Source organism: Cynocephalus volans, chromosome 2 (assembly GCF_027409185.1).
Source record: "Cynocephalus volans isolate mCynVol1 chromosome 2, mCynVol1.pri, whole genome shotgun sequence".
NCBI lineage: Eukaryota > Metazoa > Chordata > Mammalia > Dermoptera > Cynocephalidae > Cynocephalus > Cynocephalus volans.
The window spans coordinates 68,468,536-68,488,250 of record NC_084461.1 but is presented as its reverse complement, the minus strand read 5'-3'; the positions used below and the strand labels follow the sequence as shown (position 1 = coordinate 68,488,250).

At 38.2% G+C, this 19,715-nt stretch overlaps 1 protein-coding gene across 2 annotated transcripts in view; it reads right to left on the bottom strand.

Moving 5' to 3' along the window:
- Positions 1–19,715, bottom strand: part of RASGRF2 (Ras protein specific guanine nucleotide releasing factor 2) — a 249,645-nt gene that overhangs the window by 155,498 nt on the left and 74,432 nt on the right. For both annotated transcript variants that reach the window (XM_063083210.1, XM_063083216.1), the window contains exon 2: positions 16,549–16,655. In XM_063083210.1, the coding sequence (XP_062939280.1) occupies positions 16,549–16,655 (107 nt within the window). The remainder of the gene's footprint in view (positions 1–16,548; positions 16,656–19,715) is intronic.

The following is a 19,715-nucleotide window of genomic DNA, read 5'->3' as shown; positions in this document are numbered from 1 at the left end:
CAACTAATTTAAAAGCCAAAATTATGTAACAAAAACAGAGGGGGAAAAAGACACAGGACATAAGAGGTATTGTAAAGACGTTAAATTTTTCATCTATATAGCAGATAGCCAATAAGACTGACTAAAATTCGTACAGCAAGAAATATAAAAGGGGTGACAATCAGCTTTGTATCTCATGAATATTCATAACCAATTTAAAAATCATCTTTATGAAGACTTAATAAAAACATGGAAAAAAAACTTGTAACGTTGGATACAAAACTGTGTTTATCCTGTACTGAGCATTTAAAAAAAGGACTGTTAGGAAATATGCCAAAACAAGACTAGCCATGATGCAGAATCTGATGATGTGGTTTTTCTTTTCTGCTATTATTCAAACTTTCTGCAATATGATTAGAAGACTATTAAAATTCTTATATTTACTGAATTAAAAAAAATAAACAAAAGGGTTTCATAGATCATAATAAATGAATGACCAATAAATGCATGAAAAAAGATCCTACTTAGTCAAAGAACTACAAATGATCTACCAAACTGGTTAAGATTTTTAGAAAACAATAACACTCAAGGCTAGCAAAGGTATGGTGACATGGGTATTGTGACACATGCTGCTGCAGTGAGCCGTTCTGAAGACAGTATCACACCACATATCAACACAGGTTAGAAAGGTCACACCCTTTGTAATAGTAATTTCACTTCTAATAATTTAACTCAAGAAAAATGATCAGAGACTTGAGCAAAGATGTACAAAGAAACCAGCTGTTCATTCATTAAAGCAAGTAGAAGAAAATTGAGACAATCTAAATATACACATATATGATACCCAACTGGTTAAACACTACAGCTCCACGATGGAATGATAATAAGCCATTTAAAGAATCTTTATAAAGAATAGTAATAACATAACGGAACATACCTAAAACCTATTGATAAATGAACAGGAAAAAAAACAAAACAAAACAAGAAATCAAGGTAAACATTATGTGTGCATGCACATGTATATGTGTTAATATATAGAGGGAGAAAATATGTATATACACATATAAGGAGATAGGGAGAAGAGAAGAGAAAGACAGAAAGACAGGCACTCCAAGTGAATGACATCTATCAAAACGTAAAAGGAAGTTTTGTCTAGCTGGAGCAATTACAGGGTGATTTTTAATTACTTTTTGAGTTACTTCTTTTGAGCTTTTCTGTATTTTCCAACATCTCTATAATAATAAATGTGGGGGCGGAGAGAAAATACACAAAAACCTAGTGGGAGTTAATTACTCCACGTGTTGGGATTATGCTGTGGTTTTCCTATCCCCACAGTTCACGCTGGAACTTAACCCCCAATAAGGTGGTGGAAGGTGGGGCCTTTGAGAGGTAATTGGATCATGAGGACTGTGCCCTTGTGAATGGATTAATCCATTGATGGTTCAGTGGGTTGTCATGGGCATGGTTCCGATGGCTTTATAAGGAAAGCGAGTGAGAAGCTTAGCTCTCTTGCTCGTGCCACTCTCTCACTATGTAGAGAGACAATGTAGAGAGTCACCACCCAGAAGGCCCTCACCAAATGCGCCCCCTGCACCATGGACTTCCCAGCCTCTGAAACTGTAAAAAATAAATTTCACTTACTTTATACATTACCCAGTTTCGGGTATTCTGTTATAAACTACAGAAACAGACTAATACAGATTATAAGTAATATTGATTTCCTTCTTTATATGTTCCTTCAAATCCCAATTGATTCTTTGATTCAATAAATATTTACAGAGTGTTGTTATATACTCAGAAACTGTTAAAAGCACTGGGCATGGGAGTAAACAAAATAGGAAAAAAAAATCTGTGCCCTTGTGGAACTTACATAGTAATGGGGAAAGAAAGACAAAAAAAAAAATTTTTTTTTAATTGGGACATAGTTGATTGTACATATCTGTCAGTACAACATTGAATATCAATACCAGTGTGCAATATGTGATATTCAAACCTCATCATTACACAATGTAATTGATTTTCATGGCCCTTTACCAATTTCTCACTTCCCCCCTCCCTGTCCCCTTTCTCAACCCCAGAACCTCAATTCTGTTCTCTTCTCTTAAAAAGTTCAACATATTATTGTGATTGTTGTATCTTTATTTATTAATTTATTTATTTATTTATTTATTTGCTCCCACATATAAGTGAGGACATGCAGCATTTCTCTTTCTGTGCCTGGCTTATTTCACTTAACATAATTTTCTCTAAGTTCATCCGTGTTGCTGCAAATGGCAGTATTTCATTCTTTTGTATGCCAGAGTAGTATTCTATTGTATAAATATACCATATTTTCCTTATCCACTCATCTGATGATGGACATTTGGGCTGGTTCCTGGTCTTGGCTATTGTAAATAAAGCTGCAGTAAACATGGGAATACAGGTGTCCCTCTGACATGATGATCTCCACTCCTCTGGGTATATTCCCAGCAGTGGGATAGCTGGGTCACATGGTAGCTCTATCTGTAGTTGTTTGAGGAACCTCCATACCATTTCCCACAATGGCTGCTCTAATTCACATTCCCACTGACAGTGGAGGAGGGGGTCCCCTTTCTCCTCACCCTTGCCAGTATTTGTTATTCTCTGTCTTTTTGATAATAACCAGTCTAACTGTTATGAAACGATACCTCAATTTGGTTTTGATTTGCATTTCCCAGACGCTGAGTGATGCTGAGCCTTTTTTCATGTGTCTGTTGGCCATTTGTGTATCTTCCTTTGAGGGATGCCTATTCACCTCCTTTGCCCGTTTTTAAATCAGGTTACTTGTTTTTCTATTGTTAAGTTGTTTGGGTTCCTTGTATATTCTGGATATTAATCCTTTGTTGGATGCACATTTTCCAAATATTTTCTCCCACTCTGTAGGTTGTCTTTTCATGTTTTTATTTGTTTGTTTTTATTTTGCTGTGCAGAAGCTTTTAGTGTGACATAATCCCATTTGTTTATTTTTCCTTTGGTTGCCTGTACTTTGGGGGTCATATTCATAAAGTCTATGCCCAGTCCTACTTCCTGCAGTGCTTCCCCTCTGTTTTCTTTTAGGAGTTTTATAGTTTCAGGATGTATATTTAATTCTTTAACCCATTTTGAGTTGATTTTGGTCCATGGCGATAGGTACAGGTCTGGTTTCATTCTTCTACATATGAATGTCCAATTTTCCCAGCACCACTTATCAAAGAGGCAGTCTTTTCCCCAGTGTATGTCCTTGGTGCCTTCGTCAAAGATCAGTTGGCTGTAGGTGTATGGGTTGATTTCTGGGTTCTCTATTCTGTTCCATTGGTCCGTGTGAAAAACAATAAAGTTAATAAAAAAAATATATAGTATGTTACCTGGTGATTAGTACTAAGAGGAAAAAATGGTAGAATAGGAAGTGGGGAACGGGGGTCACAATTGTAACCAGGGTGCAAGACAGGCGCTCACTGAGAAGATGGCCACTGAGTCACGACCTGGAGGAGTGAGCCATGTGGCTGACTGGGGGCAGAGCATTCCAGGTAGGGGCAACAGCAAGTGTAAAATTCCTGTGGTGGGAGCAGGACTGGCCTGTCTGAGGAATGACAGTGGCGGGTTTTCTGGAGGAGAGTAAGTGAGAGGTAGAAGAGGAAACAGAGTTCTAAAGCACGTAGACGATATAAGTCTCAGGATTTCCCCTTGTGTGAGATGTAAACGATGATCAAAGGTGTGACAAGATTTCACTTTTTAACAGGATCACACTGGCTATTGTGATAAGAAAAGACGAAGATGGGGGGGCAGGGTGTGGGGGAGCATAGGGGGAGAAGTGAGAACCGTGGGGGAGGCTATTGCATACAGTAATCCAGGCAAAAATGTCAAACACTAGTTGAGCACCTGGCATGGGGTCTGGCACAGAATAGTCATTCAAATGAAAAGTCATTGTCAAATGAAATAAGTCATCTAATACAATTTATTTTGCTGGTTTATTCTTCTTTACATAATAGATTTCAAGTCATGCAATTTGTTTCATTGGGGCTCCCTAGCTTACTACTCTTACTCTACTCTTACTGGGGTATACCCACAAATTTGTACCACAAAGCTTTCTTTATATATCCCACTAGTAAATTAATGTCTACTCCAGAATTGTGTCAAATCAATTAAAAATTCACGTATGGCATCCCTTCAATATTTTTCAGAGCAATGGTATTTCTATTCTACTATATTTCCAATACATGTTTTAGCTGATTACATTTTCCATTTACTAGACAGTGCTCAAGTTTAAGAGTTTTTGCCTGACCTACTCATTATTTCCATTTTTTTAAAAAAATATATTTTTGCTTAGTAGTTCAAATCCTGCCAAAAAAAAAAAAAGGTTTCTCACTGCCAAGGGAAATAATAAAATCAAGTCACATAAATCAACAAGATGAAAGCAAAATATAAAATTCATCTGTTGAATACCAACATATGGCAAGATTGGGATATATATGAAAATAAAATACTGGTGTGTAATATTTATAATAAAAAACCAAGCCACCACATACAGGAGAAAAGGGAGCATTCAAATGAAGATCTGGAGAAGAGGCAGAGTGTCAAATTACAGTCCTTAATTATTTCTATAGAAGGGCAAAAAATATAATAGCTTAGCAAGAAGTTGTTAGAGGGGCCGGAATCTCATCCCAGTTATTTTGATTGAAGACACATTTATGGGGTGAACTATAGCAAAAGCCAAGATGAAAAGTCATATAACAGGTCACTAAAGAAAATCTCTAATTCCAGGGTTATGCTCAATTTTAACAGGAAAACTGTTCAGAATCAGCATTCTCCATGTCAGGAGAATCATGATGTCTTTGGGAATGGGGAAACCCCAGTCTGGATGACCACGGTACACTCCCCCCCTCTGCAACCTTTGAGTACTGGCAGCGGCCAGCCTTACCTATCCAGGGGTCCTGCCTAGCTTTACTCATGGCCATGTTTACTCATACTTTCTCTGGCTCTCAAATTCTCTCACATCAATATCTCCACTCCATTGAGTAATCAATATTCTTTAGGCATCATATTAGTATGGGGTTCCAGCACTATAACCTCCATGACTCTCTCCCTTTTAACTGACAGTCTCTACTCTCCTAAGCTGTCCACTTTTCAGTGAATAGAAACTCAAGCATCTCAGTTAAGAGGTAACAAAAAGAAGAATAAAATTAAAAGGCTGAAACCCCATCTTCTATACATGGCTCCTTCTTTCCTGCTCACAGTTGCAGTCCATTACTTAAACATCTGGCTGACTTTGGGATGTGCTGAAGGTTGTCAATAATCCTTTCTAAAGCACAATTAAATATAAAAAACAGGCAAAATATTGTTACGAGAGAAGACACAGGTCAATAATGGCAAAATTATTACTTTGGGAAAAAGGAATTTTAAGGAATGCTTCTAAAAGTAAATACAAGTCTACTTCAAAAAGTTCATGGAAAAATGAAATTGAAAGATAATACAAAATTTTCCATGAACTTTTTGAAGATCCCTGATACACTACTACATTACAAAACTGAGGAAAATGTTTATATCACAATAGATATTACTGGTTCATTCCTAACACTGAGACTTTTATTTTTTTTTTCAAATGTGCATATACGTATTGGTAGAATTCTCTTTATGATCAACAAAAATAATTTCCCAAGAGTACATATGAAGGGACTTGAAAAAGTTCTTGGAAAAATGGAATAAAAATATAAAAATTAAAAATAAAAACTTTCTCAACATAAGCTCCATCAAGTTTAATCAAGTTTAATACACTTTTGTAAGTAATGATGCCAGCCATTTGGTGTATCCCTAAAGAACTGAGGGTCCTGCAAATTTAACCATGTCAATGTAGTCTTTTTTACATTATTAACTGAAAAAAAATGGGTACCCTTTAGAGATTTTTTAAGGTTAGGAAACAAAAAGAAATTCAGAGGACCCAAACTAGGACGGTAAGGTGGAAACCTAATGATTTCCCATCAAAACTCTTGCAAAATTGCTCTTGTTTGATGAGAGAAATGAGCAGGAGCATTGTCATGGTGAAGAAGGACTCTCTGGTGAAGCTTTCCCAAGCATCTTTATGCTGAAGCTTTGACTAACTTTCTCAAAGCACTCTCATTATAAGCAGATGTTATAGTTCTTTGTTATCTTTCCTCTAGAAAGTCAACAAGCAAAATGCCTTGAGCATCAAAAAAAACTGTTGTCATGACATTTGCTCTCACCAGTCTGCTTTCGCTTTGACTGGACCACTTCCACCTCTTGGTAGCCATGGCTTTGATTGTGCTTTGTCTTCAGGATCGTACTGGTAAAGCCATGTTTCATCTCCTGTTACCATTATTTGAAGAAATGCTTCAGGATCTTGATCCCACTGGTTGAAAATTTCCATTGAAAGCTCTGCTCTTGTCTGCAGCTGATCTGGGGGCAACAGTTTTGGCACCCCGTGAATGGCAAGTTTGCTCAACTTTAATTTTTCAATCGGAACTATGTAAGTGGAACCAACTGGGATGTCTGTGGTGCTGGCTACTGTTTCTGCTGTTAGTTGTTGGTCCTCTTCAATTAGAGCACAAACAAGGTTAATTTTTTCCTGGCAAATTGATGTGGATGGTCTGTGGCTGCAGGCTTCACCTTCAACATCATCTCGTCCCTTCTTAAAATGAGTTATCCGTTTTTAAACTGCTGATTTCTTTGGGGAATTGTTCCCATAAACTTTTCATAAAGAATCAATGATGTCACCATTCTTCTATCCACACCTCACCATAAATTTGATGTTTGTTCTTGCTTCAATTTTAGCAGCAGAATTCATGTTGCTCTGATAGAAGCTCTTTTCAAACCTTTTCAATGCCTCAAACTACCTTATTCATACATATTATAACAAGTTAGTAATGAGTTTGTTTTGATGCAAAAAATTATTAGTTTATGCATAGCTTTTTTTATAGTACACATTTTCCATGAACTTTTTGAAGATCCCTCATATATAACCGTACTAATGAAACCAGAGTGGATTAAAAGGGTTTATAAATTCCCATATTTAATTTCCACTACAAAGGCTCTAAGCACAAAAGCAATGGAAACAAGTGCTGGTGAGGAGGTGATGAAATTGGAACCCTCTTATACATTGCTGGTGGGAATATATAGCCACTGTGGGAAACAGTTTGGCAGTTCCTCAAAAAGGCTAAACAGAGTTACCATATGACCTGGCAATTCCACTCCTAGGCACATACCCAAGAGAATTGAAAACATGTTCACACAAAAACCTGTACACAAATATTCATAGCAGCATTATTCATAATAGGAAAATTGGAAACAACCCAAATGTCCATCAACTGATGAATGGATAAACAAAATGTGATATATCCATACAATGGAATATAATTTAGTCATAAAAATGAATGAATTACTGATATATGCTACATGGATGAACCTTGAAAACATTATGCTAAGTAAAAGAAGCCAGACACAAAAAGCCACATACTGCATGATTCTGTTTACATGAAATGTGCAGAATGGGCAAATCTATAGACACAGAAAGCAGATTAGCAGTTGGCTAGGAGTAGGGGCAGTGGGGATTAGGGAGTGACTGCTAATGGATATGGGGTTTCTTTTTTGGTTCTGGAATTAGTGGTGATGGCTGCACAACCTTTTGACTATTCTAGTAAAACACTGAATTGTATACTTTAAAATGATTAATTTTATGGTATGTGAAATATATCTCAACTAAAAAAAAATTAAATTTTTAAAAAGCAATGGAACAACTTCCCCCCGAAAGCAATATATTTTTATTGCATTGTAATTAAAAAAAAATCCCATAGACATAATTACAATACAAAAAAAAAAGTTGCAGGGTAATTTACGATGAATATAAAATACAAGTGGATACTATCTTTGTCATACAAACAGCTCATTTAAAAACTGATTGGAAAACACCAATAGGAAAAAAATAAGGAAAGGATATGAGACGATTCACATAGCTAATACAGACAAATATTAATGATGGCAAAAAAAAATCTCATCAAGACTCAAGGAAATGCTCATTATACCAAGATGTTATTTTTCACCCATCAACATAATAAAGATTTTTTTTAGTGATTCCACCCTTTTTCTGCCCTGGTGGAAGGAGATTAAATTGGTGCACACATTTCTGAAAAGCAATGTGGCACTGTGCCAGGGGCAGGGGACAAGAGACGAGTAGTACACAATTTGCTTTGAAGAAATTCAGGCTGACAGAGAGAAACAGACATGTAAACAAATCAATGTGATAACCTCTTAGGTGCTTGGAGAGAAATAAGAGGTTACAGTGGAGGCTCAAAGAAAGGGATGGTCAATCCTTCCTGCCGGCAGAGGAAGAGGATCCGGGAAGATGATGAGACTAAGATGATGATGACTGAGAGCTCCGTCCCGAAAGATGAGTTGGTATAAGTCAGACTGGAAGGGGCATCACAGCACATTTAAATTCCTGTATATGGTTGCTCTAGCTGGAGCCCTGGACACAAGGAGAGGATAGCACGAGAAGTCCAGGTTAGCTCAGGAGGGGCCTTGCTTGTTCACCATACCCAGAGCTCAGGGCAGAGCCTAGCATTTGGTGGAGAAGTGACACATATCAGTTAAATGTACGAATATTTTCTTTTCTTAAAGCAATATGAAGGACCATTATATGACTCTCTCTTCCCTTGTGTATGTTTAAAGTTTTCTACCATAAGAAGTAAACTGAATAGAATAACTAAAAGCAATCAGGAACCCTGCAGTTCTTTCAGCAGATCAGATGCTCTTTTTAGAAAGGGCACTCTGGGAACCATGTGGAGGACAGATCAGAAGGAGGCAAACTTGGAAGAAAGACGGGGGCAGCGGCTGAGCGAAAGTCCAGGCAACTGATGTCGAACCAGGCGCAACTGCCGCAGACACCGAGAGGGACAAAGACCAGTGATGCTGCAGGGTAGAAACACAGTGGCCGCTGACTGGATGTGAGCAGTGCCGGAGGCTGCTGCAGGATGACATCCTGCTGGCTCGAGTGACTGAGTGTGTAGGATACTATTCCCTAGAGAGGACAAAGGGGACAAGAAACCACTTAAGGAAAAATATGAGTTTGGTTTTAGACTTGCTGACTATCAAGTAACTCTGAGCACCCAGGGGGAGATGAGATATAGATAGTGCAATATAGAAAATACATATTTGTGAATTTCTACCCCTAATGGCGGTATTATTTCTTGGTGGTTAAGTAGACAGGCTTTGAAATTAGCCTGGCCTGGACTTGAATCCCAGCTCTGCCACTTACTTACTAGACTGGTGGCTTTCAGGTTATTTCATCTCTCAAAGACTCAGATTCAGTGGGAATAGTACCACTTACTTCATGAGCTGTCAAGATGACTAAGCAAAAAGAGGTACATGGTGCACCCAGCATACAGAAACATGGAGAAAGGCTGCCTCTATCCACATAGTTGAAGTCTTGGGAGTAGAGCCAAGTGAGGAGAGAGAAAGAGCAAAAAGCAAAGCCCTACACTGCAGCAACATGGAAGAAAGGGACAGAACACAAGCAGCAGAAGAAATTAGCAAGGGAGGGGAATCAGGAGTGACAGATGCTATAGAAACAAAAGGAAAATGAAAATTTTAAGATGAGACTTAGATGTCTACACTGATGTTTAAAAAAAATACCTCCAACTTAGTGTAAAAAGGTCGAGAATAATGTAGTAAACAAAAGAGTACGTAATCGTATAATCGTTTTATCTATCCATGTGTAAATGTATAGAAAAACCTGGAATTATACACACCAAACTGTTACCAGTAAATACCTCTGAGGAAGTAAGTGGACTCGAAGAATTGGAGAGGTGGGGGATGTGAATGGGACTATATCTATTTATTATACATACTTTTGCATTGTCTGACTTTTCTCTTTTTTAGAGAGTTCGCATTTATGTATTAGTTGTGTAACTCAAAAGCAGGTAAATATAAACAGAAAGTTGAAGTTACATAAAGAAAGAAGAGTTTTGGAAAGCCATTGTTGACCCAGATGACAATAGTTTCAGTGGAGTAGGGACAGAAACCCACCACAAAGGGCTGGAAAGAGAGCAGGAGCTGCAGACCTAGGGAGAACCACCAGACCATTTCTTCGAGAAGCCTGGCTGCATGTGCAAGGGAAGACAGGAGCTAGAGGAGGATTGAGGGCCTAAGGAAAGTTTTTCATTTTTGTTCTAAGTCTGGAGAGATTTTTAGGAAATTCCCACTCATGCAGGAAAAATGCTGAGGGGTGAAAAGCAAATAGACTGGAAATATAAGAAAGAAATGGAATAACTAATGGAGCAAGAAATCAAAAAGAAAAAGCCCAAGGTGGAGATCTGCCTGAACCAGAGATGGTGCTCCTGGGGCAGGTGAAGACAGTCCTGAGGAGAGCTGCCCCCTGCGGGTGAGACGGTGTGCACATGAGGACCAGAGCCCACTCTGTGAGTGCAGACAGGAGGTCGTACCACAGTGTAAGCTGGACACTTAGAGATCACGATGAGCATTTGAAGCAAAAACACTGTGAGGAGTAGGAAATATAACCGACAGGTAAACGTATTAACAAAGGATTATAAATAAGGAAGTTCAAACCCAACTTTTCTCTATACAAAACAAGTTATAACCATCAAATCAGTGAACTTTTCCACAGTTCACAACCATACCACCTCTTCTCTTTCAAGGGGAGCTTTGAGGGCTCTAAGGAAAAGAAATGTTGAATTCTCTTTCATTATGGCAAATCTGGAGGCAAAGCCCTGAAAGAAGTTTTTAGTAAAAAAAAAAAAAAAAAAATGTATCTCAAATGAAAACAATCCACATTTTCAGCTTTAAAGTAGTCTTACTGTAACAAGAAGAATACAAAATGTGGCTTTGGGATTGCTTTAGGCTATCACATCACTGCCCGTTTCTAATTTTCTAGTCCTGTGGTTTTGCTGTGACACGTGAAACATTTTCAGCTTTTCTGTGTAATCACTTTTTTTCTGATTTGTGAGGGATTTCTCCATGCACATTCCATAAAGGGCTGATTTTATGGGGATAATATGATACACACAGTGGCCTTTAGTGTTGTACAGATTTTTTACTACATACTTTGCTGTAAATTAAGCCTCTGTCCAAAGAAAAAGAATGAGGTCACAAGCATGAGGGGTTTGGTGCAGGTACCATGGTGTGCATGTGTGTGCGTTTGTGTGTGTGTGTGTGTGTTTGTGTGTGCATGTATGTGTGTGTACATTTTAAGGAAGGAGGAGAGAGAGAATGAACAACAGCTGTCTCAAGGATATGTAATCAGATTGACTATAGATAAAAACAGACTAAAAAGGGCTGGATTAGAGCCGTTTTTTACAGAAAGAGAACAGAGCTTAATTGAAAGATTTAACTGAAGGATTAAGTCACTCTGCTCATCAAGTTAGGGACTGTCAGGGTGAAAGAAAGGGTTAGGTCAAGCCATTGCCAAACTCAATGTGACATGAGATTTATGGAATGGAAGCATATGTGCAATTCCTTTTTCCCTTGGAATGCCCTCCCGTGAGAGGAAAGCCTAAGATCCACTTGCACAAAACACACACTGAGGGGAGGAAAGAAAATCGAGGTAGAGGTTTGAGCAGAGTTTCAGTTGGATGAATTGGAAAGCAGGCAAAAGATAGTGGGACAGTGTCACTGAACACTTAAGCCATATACCAGCAGGGTGAGCAAAGCTATGTGACTCGATGGGGCTCTGTACGAGGTACAATATGCTCAACATCTCCACGTCTTCACAAACCTTCCCCCAACCTCAACCTTGGTAGAAACCCAAACCCAGCTCTCTCTTCAGAGAAAGAGGTGTTTGATGCAGTTACCATGGTGTGTGTGTGTGTGTGTGTGTGTGTGTGTGTGTGTGTGTGTGTGTGTGCGCACCTCACTTCTCCCGTAGTCCCCTGGATACTCATTCTCTCGCTTTACATGCCAAGGGGCAGAAAGATCACATCAGTGTCTCACAGCACCCCACTGTCCCTTCCCAGCCATCAATCATACCCTTCCGGTTCCCTGCAGAAGCCTTTCCTGGTCAGTGCTCACCATCTTTACCCCACAGATCTGCCGTCATTCATCATTTCTTCTCCCAGTTAGTGACACCATCCAAGTCAGGGGCCTCAGAAATGTATTAGATGCCACCCAGGTCTAATACTGTCCCCATCTAAGTAGTCACAAAGTCCTTTGGCGTCTATCCCCTACAACTCTGGAACACCTTCCTCCTCTCTTCCTAACTGTCATAGCCAGGACCTGTGGGTCTTATGCTGAGGCCAGAGTAGGAAGAGGCCTGGAAGATGTACACCAGAATCCTCTTCCAGGTCAAGACTATCTTCTAGTCTTGCTGAGACTCTGCAGATGAAACACTGAAAAGATATCTTCTCAGACAATAAGCCCTAATGACAAAAAATCAACAAATAACAAATGCAGAGAGGATGTGGGGAAAGGGGAACCCTACACTGTTGGTGGGACTGTAAATTAGTGCAGTCACTGAGGAAAGCGGTATGGAAGTTTCTCAAACAACTACAGATAGAACTGCCATACAACCCAGCAATCCCACTGGGTAAGGAATGGAAATCATCATGTCGAAAGGACACCTGCACTCCCATGTTCATCACAGCTCTATTTACAATAGCCAAGATATGGAACCAACCTAAATGTACATCAACAGATGACTGGATAAGGAAAATGTATATATACACAATACTACTCAGCCATAAAAAAGAATAAAATTCTGCCATTAGAAGCAACATGGATGAGCTTGGAGAAAATTATGGTAAGTAAAATAAGCCAGACACAGAAAGAGAAATACCACATGTCCTCACTCATAAGTGGGAGGAAAAAAGGAAGGAAGGAAGGAAGGAAGGAAGGAAGGAAGGACCACAATAATACATTGAACTTTCAGAAGAGAACAGACCTATGGATGCTAGAGGTGGCAAAGTGGGAGGAGAGTGGGGTTAGGAAGTAACTGGGTAAGGAACACAAAGAATAATGATGATTTGTGATGATGAACATGCTAATAATATTGATTTGCTCATTACATATTGTACACAAATACTGATAGTCAACTCTGTACCCCATAAATATGTTTAATCAATTGTTGTTTTAATTAAAAAATAAATTAAACATAAAATAGAATACTCTGGCCTCAACTCATCCAGACAAAAACAAGACCGAGCCATCGTAACAGCTTCCCATGAACTGATGCCATAACATGGGATGGAACAATACCTTAAGTGTGCCAGTATTCTAAAAATGTAATATTAGCCAACAGTGAGGAAAACTTTAAAACTAGCTTCTTGGACAAGGTCAAAGCTTCAAAATGAAGAATGTTAATTCCAAAAGGATTTTTTTCTGGGCCAGATCTTAAGGAGAAAACGTGTGACTGAATGTTCCAGGAAATGACCCAAAGATACTCTGAAGGCAAACTGGGGCAAGTAGATTTTATCCTGTGATACAAAAGCTGGCAGCAACAATGTGATTTTCAAGGCACACAAAGACAGCACTTCCAAACTGGTACTGAGAAGCCATCCCGGAAAAACAGCCGTGACCAATAGAGGGATCTGGGCGGTCTTTGTTTCTAAGTAGTATCTGCAGGCGGATTTGTAGCTCAGAAAAGAACCAGTCCCATGCTAAACTAGTCATCAGTTAATCACAAATTCAGACTTTTAAAAAGAGAGATCAATAAAACCATAATTATTAAGTACTTGAAACTTTTATATTAAAAAGGCAACAGTACCAAATTAAGGCCATCAGACTGTCCCCTGAGGATGAAATGTTTAGTCAACCAACCACAATTAATTAATTGTATTTTATTAGCACACTGTCAAGGAAAAATGATTGACCAATTCTTTCTCTGAATCAGCTTCATTAACTTTCTGGATTTGCTCATGTATGAACAAAATCAGAGTAAATTTCATAGATTCAAATTTACACCAAAAACTTGACTTAATGAAACTTAAATGAAAAAGTAACAATCTTGCCTGGTTTAGAAAACAAGTTTAAGAAGCATCTCAGTGCAAAAAGTCAAATACAACAACTCATGTATAAAGTAGTCAGGTTAAAAGAAGTCATCAAAGAACCAGTCCCAAGCCTGAAGTCAAAGGAAAAGCAAACCAGTCAGGACATCAAGAAAAATGATGAATTATTAACCAAGTCTTCAAATCCAAAGGAGAGGAGAATTTTCGCCATTTTATCATCTAAACCACTTAGGTGGTTTCTAAAATCTGTCTCCTAACAAGATCACACATGCCCTGGTTTTGATCATATGTCAAACACCACCAAATAATTACTGACCCACTTCCACATATATGATAAAATGTTTTCCGTGAGAGAGAAGAAAGACCTCTTACTTGAAATCTAACCATCTTTAAAGTAACTCTTACTGTGTTTGTTTCACCAAGATAATTGCTTGGGTACTATAAAGGCATTTAGGCTATTGATGGTACCTGCTTTTCTGCAATAAAAAAGATGGGCAGACACACATGTTTTAAATTATGTACGCCATTTGAACTCCCAGGTGGAAAGAAATAAAAATGGCCATAAAGATTGTGTCTACAAATAACCCAAGGGCTCTACCTTCCCAATTTGATGCTTCTTTCACCTTTGAGGACCTGACCTACTTTCTACAGCAAGCCGATCTGCATTAGTCTTAAGTCTGGAGCAAAACCCTGACAGAGCAAAGACGGCTAGACAGCGTGCCTGGATCACTACGTGGGTAAGCTGCCCTGGGGACCACATGCCCTGGGGACAGTATGGACAGCAGCATTTGGTTACCAACCAGGTGCCTCTCAGAGAAGTGTTTTGGAGGAAGGAAAGTAAAGGAACTGAAATACCTTGCAAATAAGATGTTCTACTCTCAACCCTGACCTCACATGAACCCGTTTTCATCTTTGAATGGAGGAAGAGAAAAAGAAATAGAACAATAAAAATCTAAAGAGTGAAAGAGAAGATAACTAGAAGTACAACATGAAACATTAGTTAAAGGTTCCAGAGTCAGATGGACCTAGGTTTCAATCCCAGCTCTGCAGCTTAACCACTTTGTGTTAGATTAGGGCCAATCTGCTTAATCATCATGAATTTTTGTCCTGTCATCTGTAAAACTGGGTTAACAACACCCTACTGAGTTGTTGGGAAGAATATAAAAAGATAAGTGGGTAAAGCACTCAGCATGCTGCCTGTCATGGAGAAGGTGGTCAATCCAAAGTAGCAGCAGAGAGAGGGGAGTGGAGGGGAGCGGAAGAGGGGAAGGGTTCAAAGAAAAGCCTGAGCTCACTCAGAACAAACATTTCATTCTTCTTATAATCAATCTGAAAACATGTCCTGATCTCCTACTACATAATTAGTAATGCGCTTCATTCAGAAGGGAATGTGCCCCAATCCTTTTTCTCATCCGCAAGGTGCATACAATCCCGCTCATGAAGCAGAAATTACGTACATGAAATATGTAAAAAGTCATCTAAATTGCTAGGAATTCCATGTGCAGTACAGAATGCAAATACTGCTGCGATTTGCAGAGGGGGCCAATGAGAGCTGGCTTGTGGGGGTAGCCGGGCGGGGGAGGGTATTAGAGAGACAACAGACATATAGAAGGGAACGCTTGTCAGGTGAAGAGAAAGAAAACATGCCACAGCTAAGTTTTGCCCTGAAACACTGGGGAAATGAGCAAGACAAGAGAGCAGGGAGTCTGGCACAACAGCCTGGATTAGGGAGCAGACAGTCAAAAAGCCGTGAGCACCGGAGCCATTGAAGGCAAAAATGGAGCAGACATAGGAACTGAATAGGAAAAATAAAAGAGAGGGATCTGCCTTGCATCTCTTTCAAATTTCTGATTCCCATTTAAGACCTTCTGCATGTCTTTCCACCTCCCTGGCATTTCTTAGGAGGTAAAATCACACTCTTCTGGGCCGAGCCTGTGGCGCACTCGGGAGAGTGCGGCACTGGGAGCGCAGTGACACTCCCGCCGCAGGTTCGGATCCTATATAGGAATGGCCGGTGCACTCACTGGCTGAGTGATGGTCACGAATAAGACAAAAAATAAATAAATAAATAAAATCACACTCTTCTATTTCTCTAGATAGAGGTTGTCATCAGCTTTTCAATAGCTGGGCTGCACAGGGCAGGGCTTATGAATGTAGGCTCAGTTGGGCCCATATCCCAGCTCTGCTGCTTACTAGCTGTGTGACCTCAGGCAAGCAAACCAGTCTTCCAGGCCTCAGTTTCCTTACCTGTAAGAGAGGAAGTAATTATAATCCCCCTCTCACAGAGTGTTGACAGGATAAGTGAGTCATTATGTTTAATAAATTCCTCAGCTGAGATGCACTTAGAATAGTGTCTGGTACATAGGAAGAAATCCACAAAAGTGACTCCTACTACTACTTCTAATTATTATATCTGTTATCTTTAATCTTTAGCTGGAATATAGCCACAGAAAGCTCAAATAATTGTCTCACACATGACTGGCAAGGAGGTATACCAAGGGGAAATGCATCTTGAAATTGCAAGCTCTTCCAAACTACCACCAACAGTGATAACCCCAATGCAAGACCCAGACAATCAAGCATCACACATGAGGTTCTGAGCCCGTACCTGGCTTGATGAATGGCCTCCATCCACTCTTTACCGTCCTGCTCCTCCTCACAGCGCAGCTCCAGTGGTTTCTGACCTTCATGGCCAAAAAGAACAGTAAAGTAATACTGAAAAAAAAAAAAAAAACAAGTTTAGTTTTATTTTTCAAGCATAACAGCATAATAATATAGTATTTGCCTACAAAGGATATACATTTACAAAATGCATCAGCATTATGTAAATATAGCTCAAAATGTAATAACACTCCGGGTCCAGTTGGTAATGACTTTGAACCTAGAAGATACCATAGACTGCATCTTAACACCCTTCAGTAAGAGTCAACCCACAACCCTACTATAATGTACCTTTTTATCCAAGTACAAAAAAAAGAACGTTTCACAAGCCTGACTATGCAGATAAATTAATGTTAACATGTTTTTTTTGAAATTTTTTCCTTTTTGGGGTATGCTAAAGCTGGGGGACACGAGTCTATACCACTGCAGTGGCTAATTCTATGACCTATTCTACATCTATTCTCTACTCTGGGAAGCAATATGCCTATAATTACACAGTCCAGCTGCTGCCATTTGCCTCTCCTGCAACCTTAGCAAAAGTCACCAATTGCTTATGACCCTGTTTTCCTAAGAGCCCATAGGTAGCCTCGCAATTCCGTTCAACGCCAGTATTCCAGAGTGCCACTTACAACAGATTGTACTTGACATGGGAAGGGAAACGTAACAGCCATTCTGGAGGCTAAGACATGAGTAGAGTTTCTTTTGGTAGAGGTGTAATCTAAGTTATGAGGGTCTTCAAAAAGTTCGTGAAAATGCATATTATCAAAAGACTGTACATGAATTTCAAAATTATTTTTGCACCAAGGGGTAACATACTAGGCCCGTAGTAAACAGGAGATGGAGTTCTAACATCCAAGGGAGGTTGGGACATATGGTCTCGAGCCTATGCAAGGCACCAGGTTGGAACTAAGACCCATGCTAAACACCAGGACACATAAGGGGATGCCATCTCTGTGTAATAGAGACTAGAAAAACTAAAAACTCCTTGCCCCCAAACCACCATACATCAAGATAATTTCCAAATGCATCATAAATTTTAATGTAAAAAAATAAACCATACAAGTTTTTTAAAATACGTGAATGCCACTGTACCTCTGAGTAGAAAAACTGTCCTATGACTCAAAATCTGGAAATATTAAGGTAGATCATTTGATTGCAGAAAAATAAAAATAAAAGAACTTCTGCATAAAAAAAGAGTGTAAGCTATACATAACAACATAACAAACTGGAAACATATATGCATTTTGTATAAAAAGGATAATATCCTTAATATATAATCATGTGACTTTTCTCCTTAGCCTATTCATGTGATAAGTTATATTAATAGATTTCCTAATATTTACAACATCTGTAGTTGTGTTATTTTTACAGTAACTACATTTTTAACTGTATTTTATTTCTTACACCTTTTCTATAGGCTTAAAGTTATTTTTTAAAATACAATTAAAATTGAGTCACTATACAAGTAGTTTGAAAGGTATATACTTAAAATATAAAAACTAGAACATTAACAATAAAATAATAGACAAGATATAACAAATAAACACTAACCAAAAGACAAAATTAGACTATAATGTCAAATGGATAGTTTGTGATAAAGAGGGTCACTATATCAATAAAAGATTCAATTAGAAAGTGTGGCAGATCTAAACTTATACACACCTAATTATACAGTATTAAAATACATAAAGCAAAAAACTGACCAAATGGAAAAAGTGAAAAGTGCATCATTATATTGGATTTTAACATGGCTTTCTCAATAATACATAAATCAAACAAGACAAAGAAAAAACAGGAAGAATATAAAAGATATGCACATTTCAATTTATGAACTATGAGAACAGTCCATATGGACTATGAGATCTTCATGGAAAAGATCGATATCATCTTTTAATTTTATTTCTCTATGAACTTTTTCAACTTAGAATTCTGAGTTCAATGAAACTATCAATCACGTATTAGGGCACAATAAATATTTTTAGACAGTTTGAAAAATGTACCACCCAGAATCCCTTTCTAAGGAAGCTATTATATTAGTGCTTTTGCAAATTAAGGGATTAACTAAGAAATAGGAATATGTAGGGCTCAGGAAACCAGGGTTCTAACACAGGAACTCAACATAAGAAAGTCTCAGCATGACAGCTGTAAAGCAAGCCTACAGAGGAACCAGCCCGACTGGGACAAAAAGCTAGAAGGATCTGGAAGGGAAGCCTCCAGGCACCAAAAAAAAAAAAAAAAAAGATAAAATGTGTGGAATAGATATATAATGTCCTTAAATATTTGTGAAAAAATTATAGTTAAGAGTGGCACAGACATTTAAATATTTTTCAAAAAATAAGGACATGCAAATAGAAAACTAAGCAAATGTTGAGAGGTTGGGGGGAGAAAAGCAATTATTCACAGCAGGAAAAAATATAAACTTACCTGGAAAATAAAAAATAACCATGGCATACTATTTAGCTCTGCAGTGAACAATATTTCCAAAGCCATAATACTGTTACTAACAGTTACTGATTTAACCAAAGCTAATTATATAATTATACACAGAAAATGGGAAAGACAGGCAGCAGAGAGAAATAGAGCTCAATCTTAACCATAATAATTCAGAAAGAAATACTTAAAATTCATAATCCAATAAATAGCACTATAAACATATTATTTTAAAATATGAAAGTAAGTACCAGGAAAAGAAAGAAAGCCAAAATGAAAAAGTTTTCCCTCTAAATTGTCCTTTTCATTCTAAGTTTTCAAACTATTGACATAAAGCTGTTCAGAGTACTCTTCACAGTATTTGTTGCTATGTGTCTCCTGTGTCTAATATTATTTGTGTCTTTTTAAAAAAAATTAATCTTACTAGAAATTTGTCTTCTCAAAGAAGTAGGCTTTCTTGGTCATTGCTACCGCTTTTCTGTTTTATTGATTTATTCTCTATATTCCTTTTTTCATCAGTATTTTGGGTATTTGTTCTGTGATTCTTCTCCTAGCTTCTTGAATTCAGTGCTTGCGTTCTCGGCCTTAATCTTTCAAATACTGCTTCTTTGTCATGTCCTCTATTCTCTCTTTCTGTAACTCCCACTGGATGTATGTTTAAATCTTTCAATCTATTGCTCATAT